The following is a 14194-nucleotide window of genomic DNA, read 5'->3' as shown; positions in this document are numbered from 1 at the left end:
TCATGGTTGTGTACTTTCCCACCCAAGCAGACACAGGGACGGCTCTCAAGGAACTACACTGGACTTTGTGCAAACTGGAAACCGCATAACCTGAGGCTGCATTTATTGTAGCTGGGGCCTTTAATAAAGGATATCTGAGGAAAACGCTATTGAAGTTCTATCAACACATCTCCTATGCTACTCGCACATCGAGCCCTCTTGACCATTGATTGCTACTCTCCGATGGGAACGCAGTAGACCGGGTGAAAAGCTTCAAGTTCCTCAGCTTGCACATCAATGACAAACTGAAATGGTCCATTCAAACAGACACGGTGGTGAAGAACAAGCCACAATTCCTCTTCAACCTCAGGAGGCTGAAGAAATTTGTCTTGGCCCCTAAGACCCTCACAAACTTCTACAGATGCACCATAGAGAGCATGCTGTCGGGCTGTATCACTGCCTGGTATGACAATTGCAATGTCCACAACTGCAAGGCTCTCCAGGGGGTGGTGCAGTCAGCCCAACGCAGCACCGGGGGCACACTGCCCGCCTGTCAGGACATCTACAGCACCTGGTGTCACAGGAAGGCCTGTTCACCCCGCTACCATCTAGAAGGCGGAGACAGTAAAGGCGCATCAAGGCTGGGACCGAGAGACTGATAAACAGCTTCTATCTCCAGGCCATCAGACTGTTAAACAGTCACCACTTACGGACAGACAACTACTCCTTCCTCTGCTCTGGACAACCTGTCAGAACATGACAAAGCTCCCTCCACCTCCATCTCCTTTACTCTCTGGTGGCCTTGTGATACATTTGGGCTCATGGATTTCCTCTCTCCTAGCACTGCTAAAGGACTAAATCAAATCAAACTTTAACTGCACTTTAAATAAAGTTTGATTTGATTTAGCCATTTTCTTTCATTTAGATTTTCGGTTGAAATGGAGATGTAAATCCAACATATTCATTATTAACTTGAAGACTAAATTTGACATCAACCAAAGCGTGAAACACTAGGCTTATATGTATTGTCTATGTTTAGTTGAACCCTGGTTTGAATTGAAACAATAGCTGACGATGACTTCGGCAATGTTATATAGGCCTAAATCGTATCATTGATGAAATAGGATTTATAGAGAGAGTATGGCTACATTTCATTTGCTCTGTAAAACCTACCCTTTGTCATGACTTTGATAGCTACAGTGAATCTATTTAGTTAAGAGAGCTCTCAATAATCATTGTCACAATAGCATACTGGCAGTAGTCAGTGACAAATATCAAAGCTGGGCTGGACTTCATTAAATGGGATGGGAGACCAAATGGATAGCTGTAGATAGATCAGCTCTCCAGTAGGAGGTGCTGCCCAGTCTATTGTTTTTTTTTCTGATAGTGGATATAACGTTGAAGATCTGACGTTATTTAAAGGTACAAATTCAACATATTTTATACAAGGTTTGTCTGTTGAAAATGTGTTACCATGATGATATTATTCTGTGGTTGTCAATTTACATTGACAACTTTTTGCAAATCCAATGTATTTTTCATATAGATTCCACGTTACAAACAGTTGACAAATGACATTGAAACATTGATTCAACAAGTTTGTGCCCAGTGGGATCTGTCTGTCTGTAGAAAGTAGGTACCTTCTTGCATTTGCGATTTATTAGAAGTGTCAGTTGCATGTTAAAACCTTTGTCCAGCATGCTGCATTGGTGCAGGAAAATGCACTGGGCAACTAGCCACTGCTGTTTTGAAAAGAGTGCAAGAAATGTAAAGGAACTAGCATGATAACTAGTCAAGCCCAGGAGAGAGCGAATGCACAGCACAAGCTTCATTGAATTCCCATAACATTTCCTCTCACAAGTATACAAGTATGGTGCATTGCATAAACAGTTATGTAAATGTAGCCTGTGGTGTTTAACTCACATCGGAAGGACGTTTGGTACAAGAGTATATAAACTGTTCAGTGATTGGACAGGTGCTCAGTGTGTATAGTACTTTATATGTTCTACTATCTGGGGACACTGGGAAGCCCTTGACTGTGTTTGCGTTGGTGTCCCAGCGGCTAGAGGTGACTGTTAGCATTAGAGAGGGGCGGGTGGTGTGGTCCCTCCATGGGGCCTGGGGGTATTTGGAGAGTGTGTGGGGACGGGGTGGTGAATGACACATACCTTACTCCACCTGTTGGCCTTCCAGCTGGGGCATCCCTGGGCTCGGCAGGCCTTCTGTGTCCGGGGACGTGACAGATGACTGCAGTGCTCTTCCTCTATTTGGGTTTGGTTTTGGTAAACACAGGTTATCTCCCGCTGCTTGGCCCCCCGGCCACAGCTCACAGAACACTAGAGAGACAGAAGAGGGGGATAAAACAACATGGAGACAGTGAGTGCAGAGATTCTAGTGAATGCCTTTTCCAACAACACTTTTTGAAACCATGCTTATACCCGCTGCTCAAGTTCTGCGAAAGTACAACATGTCAATCAGTTTAGAACTTTATATGAATGAAGAGAGACAAAGTACTTAACCATCCAATGTCCTGTTTTGTGTTGCGCATTGAGAGCCTGCTTGTAATGATTTGATGGTTAATGGTTTCAATGGTCACGGTTAGCCCACTACTTAGCTTACTCCTGAGGAGGTTCCCTCTCTACCACATGAAAGTAGTGAGCCAAATTAAACAGTCTAAATGAGTATAAACACCACAAGAATCAATGAAAATATACTAGAAAAGACATTATAAAATGTATAAAAGTATCCAACACGGTGCTTTGCTCAATATAGTGTCTTCAGTGTATGAGTTGAGATGAACACACATGATATGTTATTGCATCTCATGGCCAAGTGAACAAGCTATAAACCACTTTTGGATAAACTAATCATGACATGGATCTCTGTAAAGCATCCAGTAAACACCCAGGTTTGAATGCACTCCCCTGTTTAACGTGTAAACCCTGTACATGGCACAAACTAGAGAGAGACACACACACACAAGCCCAGGAGAGAGAAAACTCACAAAGCTAAAAGACCTGGATGCATACATATGGCTAGACAATCATATGGTTTCAATAAGCTGTACAATGCTTCAGGAAAGCTACAGAGAAAACAAGAACACAACAAATAAAAAGCAGAGAGATCCTGATGAGTCTTCAGAAAGCCCTATGCCTGAGACGAAGGTCGGTCAATGGACAAAACTATTCTAGACTCTTCCGTCTTTATGAGTACAAACAGCAGTTAGAGAACCAGCTATTTTGGCTGTTCTCTCAGTGAGCGAGTGAGCCCCATTACACAAAGCCACTCTAAAATGGGGTATTGGAATAAAGTACAACAAGACGTGGAGAACTCTTGTTTTGTCTTAGCATATTTTCCAGCCCAGATAATAAACATAATATTGTATTGTCCCTTAATTATGATCTCAGAATGTTGCATAACATCAAAATGGTAAACTTGTGGTGGCCATAGATAGTACACTCTATTGGACTTACTGTGCTGTGATGGAATTATTTAAGGAAGATTTATTTTAGACATACTGTATTGAATTCTAACAAAAGCTGGTCCCTTTTTAGGTTTGGACAACAGGAGCTGTGGGCATAGGATGTGAAGAATGACTTCTTTTTCCACTAATGGAGGAGAAGCATTCAAGCACTCAGAGAGACACGTTTGTGCAACACTTGGTGAGTTCACTCTGCTAGAGTACCCATTTGAACCATTTAAACAGAGGCACCTCCTGCTATCTTCTCTTCTTTACTGTGGTGAGGGCAGTGCTTGAGTTGGCACTGTACACAGATACAGTATATTATACACATTGTAATTACAAAGGCATTTTAAACACAGGGCTCAGCCCAGCTGACTAGGAGACATCAAAGCTGCCCTGCGTTGACTGACTGATCCTAAACATGGCAGTTTCTTATACCCGCTGCACGCTCACTCAAAAATGATAACACTGCTCCCTCCACTTCAGACAGGCAGACATGTACAGTAGGGGCGATAGAGGGGGTGTTAGCCCCTCCTTACTGCTGTCATTGAAGAAGAAAAAATAGGAAAATAAAAAAGAGCAGGAGGAAGAAAGGAAACCACAGCCATACAGGCAGTGCTACGGGCAGTGCTACGGGCAGTGCTACTCAGCTGAACTGTATCTGCTGCCTGTTTAACAGTGGGGAGAAGACATTATTAGGCGGCGTGCTCCTCCCTCTCCACAGCCAGGCAGCCTTATCTGTCAGCCATTAGTTAATCAAGGCTGGTAACGTAGAAGTAGAGCAGAAAACCGGCACAGCGCGTGGGGCCAAAGAACAACCTCTGAGAGCTGAGCTGAGCAGTGCAGGAGGAGGGCAAGGACCTGGGAACCGACCAACCCCTCCACTCTAAACTCTACTACCAGGCTAGGCTGCTGCCTCACTCTACTCAACACTGGATCAGGTAAGTCAACTCCTCTTACTACGCTTCAACTGCTCAATTGGCTTTCCCATGAATAGCTGCTGGTCTGCTAACTAACATACTGAGGGCAAAAGATAGTGATTTTCATTTGGAGAATTTAGTAAATGAGTAAATAAATGAGTAAATAAATATGACTAATGAAGGGTTACAAGGCTGGTAATTGCCTGTTACTACAGTAAATACTACAGTGTGGGGATCTCTAACATAATATAAATGGGGGGGAAAGACTCAAGGTCACATTCACAGAAAATGTATATGGGGATTACAAACACTTAGCCACTTAAATGTATCCATTTACTGTACTGTAAGTCACACTGGATAAAAGTATCTTCTAAGTTGCATATACATGTATTATTACTATTAAAACTTTGTTGAAAAAAAATATATATATACAAGTCGCATGAAAAATGACTTTCTCTCGAGACAGATGTGCTCTCCCAAGTTGTAACAGCAATTCATTTCACATGATTAGGTGGGTTAATTCTAGTATCAGCCAGTGAATTGCATCGAGAAATAATATGGATTACTTTAGAAGACGGAATGAAATCATTGCCTGAAAGCCACCCCAGTAACACGGTTTTGTTTAACAACGTTTTTCAATCAGAACGGGAGATGTATTACAGTACACAGACAGAGATAAGCCATGTTTGGCCGGTTACTGCATTGTGCTAACAGCTAAGCAGCTTGTGCCTTTTCTTCTTCTTTCCACTGCATTCCTGCTTTGCTAGTGTTTCAGGGTTCTGGAACAGTTCACTTCATTTATTGCCAAACCAAATCCAGCTAATTCATGTTTATTCTCTGTGCTATTAAGACCATACTATAAAACAGCTTGTTACACTTGTAGGTATATAGACATTGAGCTGGCTTTTTTTTATTTCAATAATCGCAAAGATTGATACTTAAATGGACTTTGGTAGACTATACTGAAATGTGAGATGCATCAAGAATATTGACAGGTTATGTCTTTTCTATTCATAAGAGCGTGTCTTTGTCTAGGCATGGCAGGCTGCAATTGTATGATGACATCCGCCCATTCCATCACAGAGGACAGGTAAGCTAATGGACACATGGAAGCGTTTAAGCAAAGAGAGACCACGCTATTTGGTAACTTTTGAGACCATGGAATTACCTGTAGTTCAGCCACAGCATATGCAACTTGAAGAGAAAAAACACAGAAATCCCTATAGAACAACTCACTTTCAATTGATAGTTCACTTGGAATGTTTGTCAGATGTTTTCAAACCTTAAAAGGCACTGTCTAATTTCTTTAGTACCGACGTTTCTGGAGCAAGAACAAACTCACGATTGTGTGAAGGTCGTCCAGAATATTACACTCTGTACGAGCAAACCGATACTCAAATACTATGTATAGAAATTGTCAACAGCTTCAAAAAAAGATGATCAAAGTCATATTGAAGATAATCTAGGTTTATGATCCTCCTAACAACTCAATATGTTCTCATTTTCCAAGGACCAAGTGATATTAGTGAACAAGATACACTGATAGATTGTATTACAGCTTATTCCTCTGATGTTGTTCCACTGATATTATTTCAGTTCATTACACTGATTATTACACTGATGTTATTACACCTTTATCAGTGTCAATGAGGGGAAAAAATGTAAGAAGATGTTTGCAGAGCTCAGAGAGTGAGGGAGGCTAAGACATATGGCCAGCGAGCTATCACAGGATGCTTTTTCTGTTCAAGGTCCTGTTTTGCAAGGAAGTTTCAAAGACAGAAGTCAAAACAACACATGCTGTCGACGTGGGAAAAGCTGGTAAGAGCAGAACATCGTGGGGCGGAGGAATGTCAGAGTCATAGATCTTTCATCCTCAAGGCCAAAATAGCCACACACAGGCCTGATCATCTCCATGCATAGGAAGAAACATTAAGCAACACCTCATACTAGCACTAATACAGTCCAGTCTAACCCTGGCCAACGTGGTCCAAATCTGGCAAAAGAGATATCATTAGACAATTACTACACGAGTAAGTAGGCTTTATTAACTGAAATGAATTGGTATTAACTCGCAAATAGGATTTCCTCACAAAAGAGTTGGCACAAACCAATGTCATAAGTACATTTAGATACCGAAGGTAAAAAATAGGGACATTTCTTATTGGCGTCACCATGGAGTTTATTGTAAGGGTAATGATGATTGAAAAGGATATTGCAAAGTCTAAATAATTATTGGTCTGTGTTAACAAAGTTGACAAAATGTTCACTACAAGAGCTTAAGGCTGCTTGTGATGGAAAATGAAAGCAGTCGACTAAACTCAACTGTGTAGTTGGTGCCAAACTGTGCCTCTGCCATGGCTAGAAACTCAAATAAACAATCCTAAAAGGGCATATTAAGTTCCCCCAACACTATTCTCTTTTTAAGTCAACACCACTCAGAAAAGATGAACTGAGCAACCATAAGTCAACACCACTCAGAAAAGATGAACTGAGCAACCATAAGTCAACTTTCGGGAATGACAAAAACAACCAGTTTTTCTACCTGTCCAAACATTCAGCTGGAACCAAGATCCATTTCCATGTCCCACTCCAGAAAAACTCCATTGGTGCTTCATTGAGTACAATGCTGTTGTCTCATAAAGCTATGCCAGACCAGGAAAGTGAACCTGATTTCGGACAGCAGAACTAAAAAGACGGAACAATGCATGAGATTCTAAAGTGACCTTTGGCCCAGGATTTCCAAGAGCTTCCAAGAGTCCCTATTCCTGGGAAATTCCTTCCATCCAAATCCCATCTTCTTCTTACTCAACACCACTTCACTGTTAAGCTGTCAAGACCCAAACTCTAGTGCCATTTATCCTAGTGACGAGTTCACAACCAAAGCCAAAGACATGGTGTTCTTTTAAAATAAATAAATCAAATAAAATGTTATTTGTCACATGCTTCGTAAACAACAAGTGTAGACTAACAGTGAAATGCTTACCTACGGGCCCTTCCCATCAACACAGAGAAAAATGATAGAAAAAAATGATAACACAAGGAATAAATACACAACGAGTAACGATAAACTTGGCTATATATATGGGGTACAGCTAATGTTTGTCTTTCGGCATTGTTCATCCTGGGTTCCCATAACAGAATTGCATCATAAGACACCAACGACCTTGACCTTGGCCTTGTGTTCCAACCAAAAAGATACAGTACATATATCGGACAAAGGGCAAAATTTTCCTCTCTCAAAGAGACACAAGAAAATGTTGCCCAAAATATTGTATGATGGGACGATCACATTGTTGTTAGATTGTTTGTAATTTAGAGGTGGTTGATCGTCAACACCTGCCTGTGTCTGTCTCATTAACACATTCCTCCAAGCTGAACCCTCTGTTTTACACCTCTTTCTTTTTATGGGGCCGTTATGGGGGTGAAATTGTTGTGTTTTGCTGGTGTGTTTCACAAGCCTGATATGCTATCTACCTTTGATTTCACCCACACTATAGCACTCTTTGAAGATGTGCAACAATGTACAATCTGCAGCTGGGCTCAGTGGACTCCAAAAATGGTGTTAAGCCTTGAGAATAACTGTGTCCTTAACAGTAGAAGGAAAACAAGTTAGGTAATAGCATTGACTACAAAGTCAAAGGCAACTATAATTCCTTGGCTTCTAGCACATCAGATATAATATTTGCCCACCAATGACTGCCTCACGTAGCCACACTGTATATTTTCAGATCCTAGACGGGTGTTAAACATACAGCCCGTGGGCCGGTTCCCTGGGTGGTTTGAGTATATACTATATTTTTTAATAGGACTATATCATTATTCTGTCATTATTCTGAGTGGCGCAGCGGTTTAAGGCCCTGCATTGCAGTGCTAGAGGTGTCACTACAGACCCAGGTTCGATCCGTGATCTGGAGTCCCTTAGGGCATTGCACAATTGGCCCAGTGTCGTCCGGGTTTGGCCGGGGTAGGCCGTCATTGTGAATAAGAATTTGTTCTTAACTGACTTGCCTGGTTAAATATATAGATTTTTAAATTTTATACTTTAAAATGACTAAAAGCAAATCCAAACTGTGTAGAAATTATACAGTTTCTTGACTGTGTCCAGCTCGCTAATAATCACCCAAATTAAAACAAGACAGTCAGGGAACATAGAAAATTCAAAAATCAATGGATAGATTACAATTTAAAAAAATTGATGGCGAGGAAATATAACCAATATCCAGTGCGGCCCTCCAGACCTCATTGACAAAATGAGTTTGTGCTTGGAATTTACTCTGGCGGATCTGACGCTGGAGGATGATATAAGAGGACTGAACATTGCGTGATGTAAACGGCGGTGTCGTTTAATCACAAAAGGATGGGAGGGAGACGTTGGGGCTGAATATGTAACATCGATTAGTACTGTAGGCTCAGACATTGACTTGCTGGAATGTCTTCACCATCTGTGAACCAGCGGCCATAAAGCTCTGAGAGACAGATGCACAAGTAGAAACAGACCTGCCAGCCAGGTAGCTAATGTGGAACGTGCAGTACAGGACCCACATCAGTAAAGGTAGAGCCTGGAAGTCTTCATATAAAGAGTAATACACTGACATCTATTGCACTGCTAACTGACGCCACACAAGAAAGCAGTGGTGTAGGGTGTCTTGGTAAGATGTGAGGTAAAACGTAATAAGCTCTACTTTCTAGGGAGATATCGTATTTTGAGTGGGTTACCACGTTCTTCTAGGGCAACCTCAAACACTTTCCCACTGAACCAAGTTTGGGGAGAAAAAAAATGTAGACAAATATGAAGAGTTTGTACAGTCCGACTACCAAGGTACATCAACATGACAGCCACCAACAGGCCCCAACATGAATAATCTCCAGTAGAGACGAGGTGAGAGGAACATGCATTGAAGTCCCATTTCAGAGAGGATTCACCCCATAAGCTTTAGAGATCTTTCTCTCAGATGCGTTGCAATGCCAGTTGAGGACCTGTTCCCGATCATTGGACGAGCCAGGGAAAGCCTAGTTTAAACGCTTCCAGATCTCTACTTATTTTATCCCCCTGCATCCATCCCCAGCTGTAGCGCCAGCGAAACAAAAATCTGCCTAAACTAGTCTCTCAATCTTTTCCCCACTCTCTCTCCACTTGCTCTGCTCTGTATCCAGTTTCTTTGTGGTCGCGAGTCGACTCCTGCCATTTGATGTCATCACCCTCCGTCACTGAGACTGCATTAGTGGCTATGTCTAAACAAGGCTTTAATGTACAGGACTAGGCCACATAGAGCCAAATATATAGCAAACTTTGAAGTTTGACATCAACCGTGCTTGATCGCAGATGTCTATATAGGCAGGAGGGTTCACTGGTTTAGATGAAAGACTCTCCATCGCTGACACTTAATATTTATGTTCCATATGTACTATATAAATATCTTGTATAGTTCTCTCTCAGCCAAACGTTAAGAAATGTGTGTGTTTTGTTGGGCAATCTGGGATAAAAACAAATCAATCTTTGTATACAAGCCGTGTCTTTTCTCTGTCATTTGTTTCTATTGAGGCATGGCAGCATTATTTCATTGCTCTCTAAATTGCAAGAAATAAATCTTGGACACATCAATGTTGATGGAGAGAATACTAATATTACAGTTGTTTTTTAATCAAATCCTGGGACAAAAACAAATGACTTTGATTTAAAACAGACAGGAAATGTAATAATGAAAAAAAATTAGACTTATTTTGATATATGTTTTGTCTGTCCTCCATGTTTTCCAACTGTTTGGCCTTTCGATACAGACTTTGTTGCTGCTGTCAAAGCTATACTTCTGTCCAAAGATGTTGATGCCTCAGATAACATCTCGAAGCAGAATCTGGTTTGGTGCCTCCAAAGCCTTAACCCTCCGAACATGCCAAATCCTACAAGTATACTGACCAATACAACTCATCAATTGCATAATTTGGTTTGGCTTAATGAATAAACCACCACTAACAGGGACCAAATGTAACATTAGCATCCTGCTCTGGTTTCCAACCTATGACAAGAACCATGCTTGAAGAACTGAGACTGAGGGAACCTCCAAGTCTCCAAGTCCTAGCTAGTCCAGTTGATCAGTGCTACACCGGCATATGGGCTGGATCAGAAAACACAAGCTCAATGATGTTACTACCATCTGACCCCAGGGTGACAGGTTTAGGGAATTTGCCTCAGGCCAAAGTCAAATATGTTTATGTTGTTGTCATTTTAACAAATGTCTTTCGTTCAGGGTCACGTCAACAAAGATCGCTCTCATTGGGACTCCCCCACTAACTGCAGGAAATTGTGTTTATAAGCAACAAATAGGCATAAATTACTAAAATGTTGGAGTGTTCAATTCATCATATTATTGTTGGTTAGTGCTGCTTCACCCCAAAAAGGGTTGCAGCTGTTTTTAAAGCAATCAACATTATTTAATGATGTTACCATTGTTGCTATATCTATTTTGTGTGGAACTACTACTGCTCCCAAACTGTGTTTGAATAACAAAATCTGTGCAATAAATTTAAATTATTTTCTGTCTTTGGTGAGTTATTCTCTTTGGAATCAGTTAATGCTTACATTGCTTGATTGTTCTATTGGACAAACCCTGACTGAAGAATGCCACAAGATACCCTAATCATCTCACCAGGTAAGTCCATGACCAGGTAAGTCCAAGATTCAATCCATATAACTGCTACTTGAGAAAGCAAATCACTTTATGAAACATGCCAACATACAGTACAATGCATTAGGAAAGTATTCAGACCCCTTGACGTTTTGCACATTTTGTTACATTACAGCCTTATTCTAAAATCGATTTAAAAAAAATCTTCATCAATCTACACACAATACCCCATAATGACAAAGTGAAAACAGGTTTTTAGAAATTTTAGCAAATTTATTAAAGAAACAGAAATACCTTATTTACATAAGTATTCACTGACTAGGTATCCCCCCCTTTCCTTTCCTTTCCTTTCCTTTCTTTTCCTTTCCTTTCCTATTCAGACCCTTTGCTATGAGACTCGAAATTGAGCTCAGGTGCATTTGTTTACATTGATCATCTTTGAGATGTTTCTACAACTTGATTGGAGTCCACCTGTGTTAAATTCAATTCATTGGACATGATTTGGGAAAAGCACACACCTGTCTATATAAGGTCCCACAGCAAAAACCAAGCCATGAAGTTGAAGGAATTGTCGGTAGAGCTCCGAGACAGGATTGTTTTGAGGCACAGATCTAGGGAAGAGTACCAAAACATTTCTGCATCATTGAAGGTCCCCAAGAACACAGTGGCTTCCATCATTCTTAAATGGAATACGCTTGGAACCACCAAGACTTTTCCTAGAGCTGGACACCCGGCCAAACTGAGCAACCAGGGGAGAAGGGCCTTGGTCAGGGAGGTGGCCAAGAAAACGATGGTCACTCTGAAAGAGCTCCAGAGTTCCTCTGTGGAGATGGGAGAACCTTCCAGAAGGACAACCATCTCTGCAGCACTCCACCAATCAGGCCTTTATGGTAGAGTGGCCAGACGGAAGCCACTCCTTAGTAAAAGTCACATGACAGACCATGAGAAACAAGATTGTCTGGTCTGATGAAACCAAGATTGAACTCTTTGGCCAAGCGTAATTTATGTCGGAAACCTGGCACCATCCCTACAGTGAAGCAGGGGATGTTTTTCAGCGGCAGGGACTGGGAGACTAGTCAGGATCGAGGGAAAGATGAATGGAGCAAAGTAAAGAGAGCTCCTTGATGAAAACCTGCTCCAGAGCACTCAGGACCTCAGACTGGGGCGAAGGTTCACCTTCCAACAGGACAACAACCCTAAGCACACAGCCAAACGCAGGAGTGGCTTCAGGACAAGTCTCTGAATGTCCTTGAGTGGCCCACCCAGAGCTTGAACCAGAGTTGAACCTGATCGAACATCTCTGGAGAGACCTGAAAATAGCTGTGCAGCGACGCTCCCCATCCAACCTGACAGAGCTTGAGAGGATCTGCAGAGAAGAATGGGAGAAACTCCCCAAATACAGGTGTGCCAAGCTTGTTGCTTCAACAAAGTACTGAGTAAAGGGTCTGAAGACTTATTTAAATGTTATATTTCAGTTTTATTTTTTTTGGTATTGGCTCTGCTTATTTTACTTGTCCTGTTGAAATGATCGCCTCTATTTGAAAGCATGATATAATACAACAGAAAAGAGGCAAAAATGAATTCATCAACAGTATTGCATGAACATCATTTTTTAAATGTATTTATTTGGGACCTCTTAAAATATAACAAACTTGCCAACATTGATTAATTTCCAATGATTCTTGTAATAAAACACAATACTCTGTTGGTTTACAGCCAAAGGCATTACGGCGATAGCCCTATTACTACAATTGTAAACAGATATATGTGCCAGCTTGTTATGTCAATCTGTTAAGAGCACCTACAGCCTGTGCCAAAATTGGAGTATGTTTTCTCTTGAGTGTTTGCAAAATGAAATGATTAAAAAACATCATAACAATATGAAGAAAGCCTGCAGTCTGTTTTACATTCTATTTTGTGTGGTTTTAATTTATGCTGTTTATGCTATTTTATAAAGCACACTTTTATGCTATTCTAAAAAACTCAGATAGCTGGCTTTAGATTAGCTGGATAGAGACATGAGGAGGAGCTGCAAAGGTATATATTTTTCTGTATCAACAAATATTTTAGTTATCATATATTGTGTAACAAATGCTATAGGGATATAATTCAACCGAAACAGTTATCTTGAAGTTTGTGTCTGAAGTTTGTTTGACCTGTGTACAACTTTTGGGCGGCGGTTCAGCATTTAGGATGTGGGCCTTTATATCTCAATAACTTTTGCTCAGTGTAGTATATATTTTAGACAGTATTTGGTATAAACCCCAAAAAATACAGAGCACATATGATGCTATTTCCTGTACTGTGATGAGCATAAAAGTAAATGCTTAACAATATGACTTTGAAGTTATGGGGCAAATGTCATTGCCAAAGAATACAAACACTTTCCAAGTATTACAGCATGATGCCACATTGAAAAACAACACACATTTCACAACCTTTGTTTCTTTAATATTTTTTTTACAGTGGGAAAAGATATGTCAACATGTTTATGTATTTTTGAATGTGAACTAAATAAATAGAAAAAGATTAACAAACATTTGAACAAAAAAACTAAGCAATGCACTGAGCACCTTGGGTAAAAAAAAGTTGGAGACACGAAGAGCGACTGGGCTGGCGAGGCTAAGGAGGAGTCTTGGATGAAGTGAATGTCTTGGGACAGACAGAGACAAAGGAATGTGGAGGAAGAAGACAAGAGAGAGAGAGAGCCCAGAGTGGACCTCACAGGAGAGCTTAGGGTCAACACAAACAAAGAGCCATTTTGGTAACACTTCACCTGAACTATGTGTCAGGTAGACTGCACCTTGATGTCTCACATGTCATGACACTTTGGGAAACCATGTTCCACGTACTAGTGTTTTTCATGCTGTCGCAGGGTATAATATAATATATATGTTGACTGGCTGGCTATCCATCAAGCAAGTAGTTAGTAATGAAATGTTTTGTAATGTATGGAGCAGTTATGGGATGGCAGGTCAGGTTGATGACAGCATTACGAAGGTTATGACAGATAGTTCAACCCAAGTGTTACATGTATCGAAATGGAAACAAATGCAACATTAAAGCTGCAACAATGAATAAACTATTGTAAACAAATAAATAGCTTTTATATGAAAAAATCCTTCAGAAATGTAGAAACTCGCCCAAGAAAAAAGTGAAACAGCAACAAATGACTACAGTATCATAAAAGAGAGGTATTTGTGTGCTTC

General features: G+C 40.8%; 1 protein-coding gene and 1 long non-coding RNA gene across 2 annotated transcripts in view; one reads left to right on the top strand and one right to left on the bottom strand.

Moving 5' to 3' along the window:
* The window catches only part of LOC115109271 (A disintegrin and metalloproteinase with thrombospondin motifs 20-like), a 159495-nt gene that overhangs the window by 23729 nt on the left and 121572 nt on the right, over positions 1-14194 (bottom strand). Inside the window, exon 28 of the mRNA XM_029633998.2 lies at positions 2148-2315. Coding sequence (XP_029489858.2) covers positions 2148-2315 — 168 coding nt within the window. The remainder of the gene's footprint in view (positions 1-2147; positions 2316-14194) is intronic.
* Positions 4059-10900, top strand: LOC115109272 (uncharacterized). The gene is made up of 3 exons (XR_003860490.2): positions 4059-4383; positions 5398-5452; positions 6111-10900. It is a non-coding gene; the product is annotated as an uncharacterized LOC115109272 (long non-coding RNA).

Source organism: Oncorhynchus nerka, linkage group LG25 (genome assembly GCF_034236695.1).
Source record: "Oncorhynchus nerka isolate Pitt River linkage group LG25, Oner_Uvic_2.0, whole genome shotgun sequence".
Lineage (NCBI taxonomy): Eukaryota > Metazoa > Chordata > Actinopteri > Salmoniformes > Salmonidae > Oncorhynchus > Oncorhynchus nerka.
This window is presented reverse-complemented; position numbering and strand designations above follow the sequence as displayed.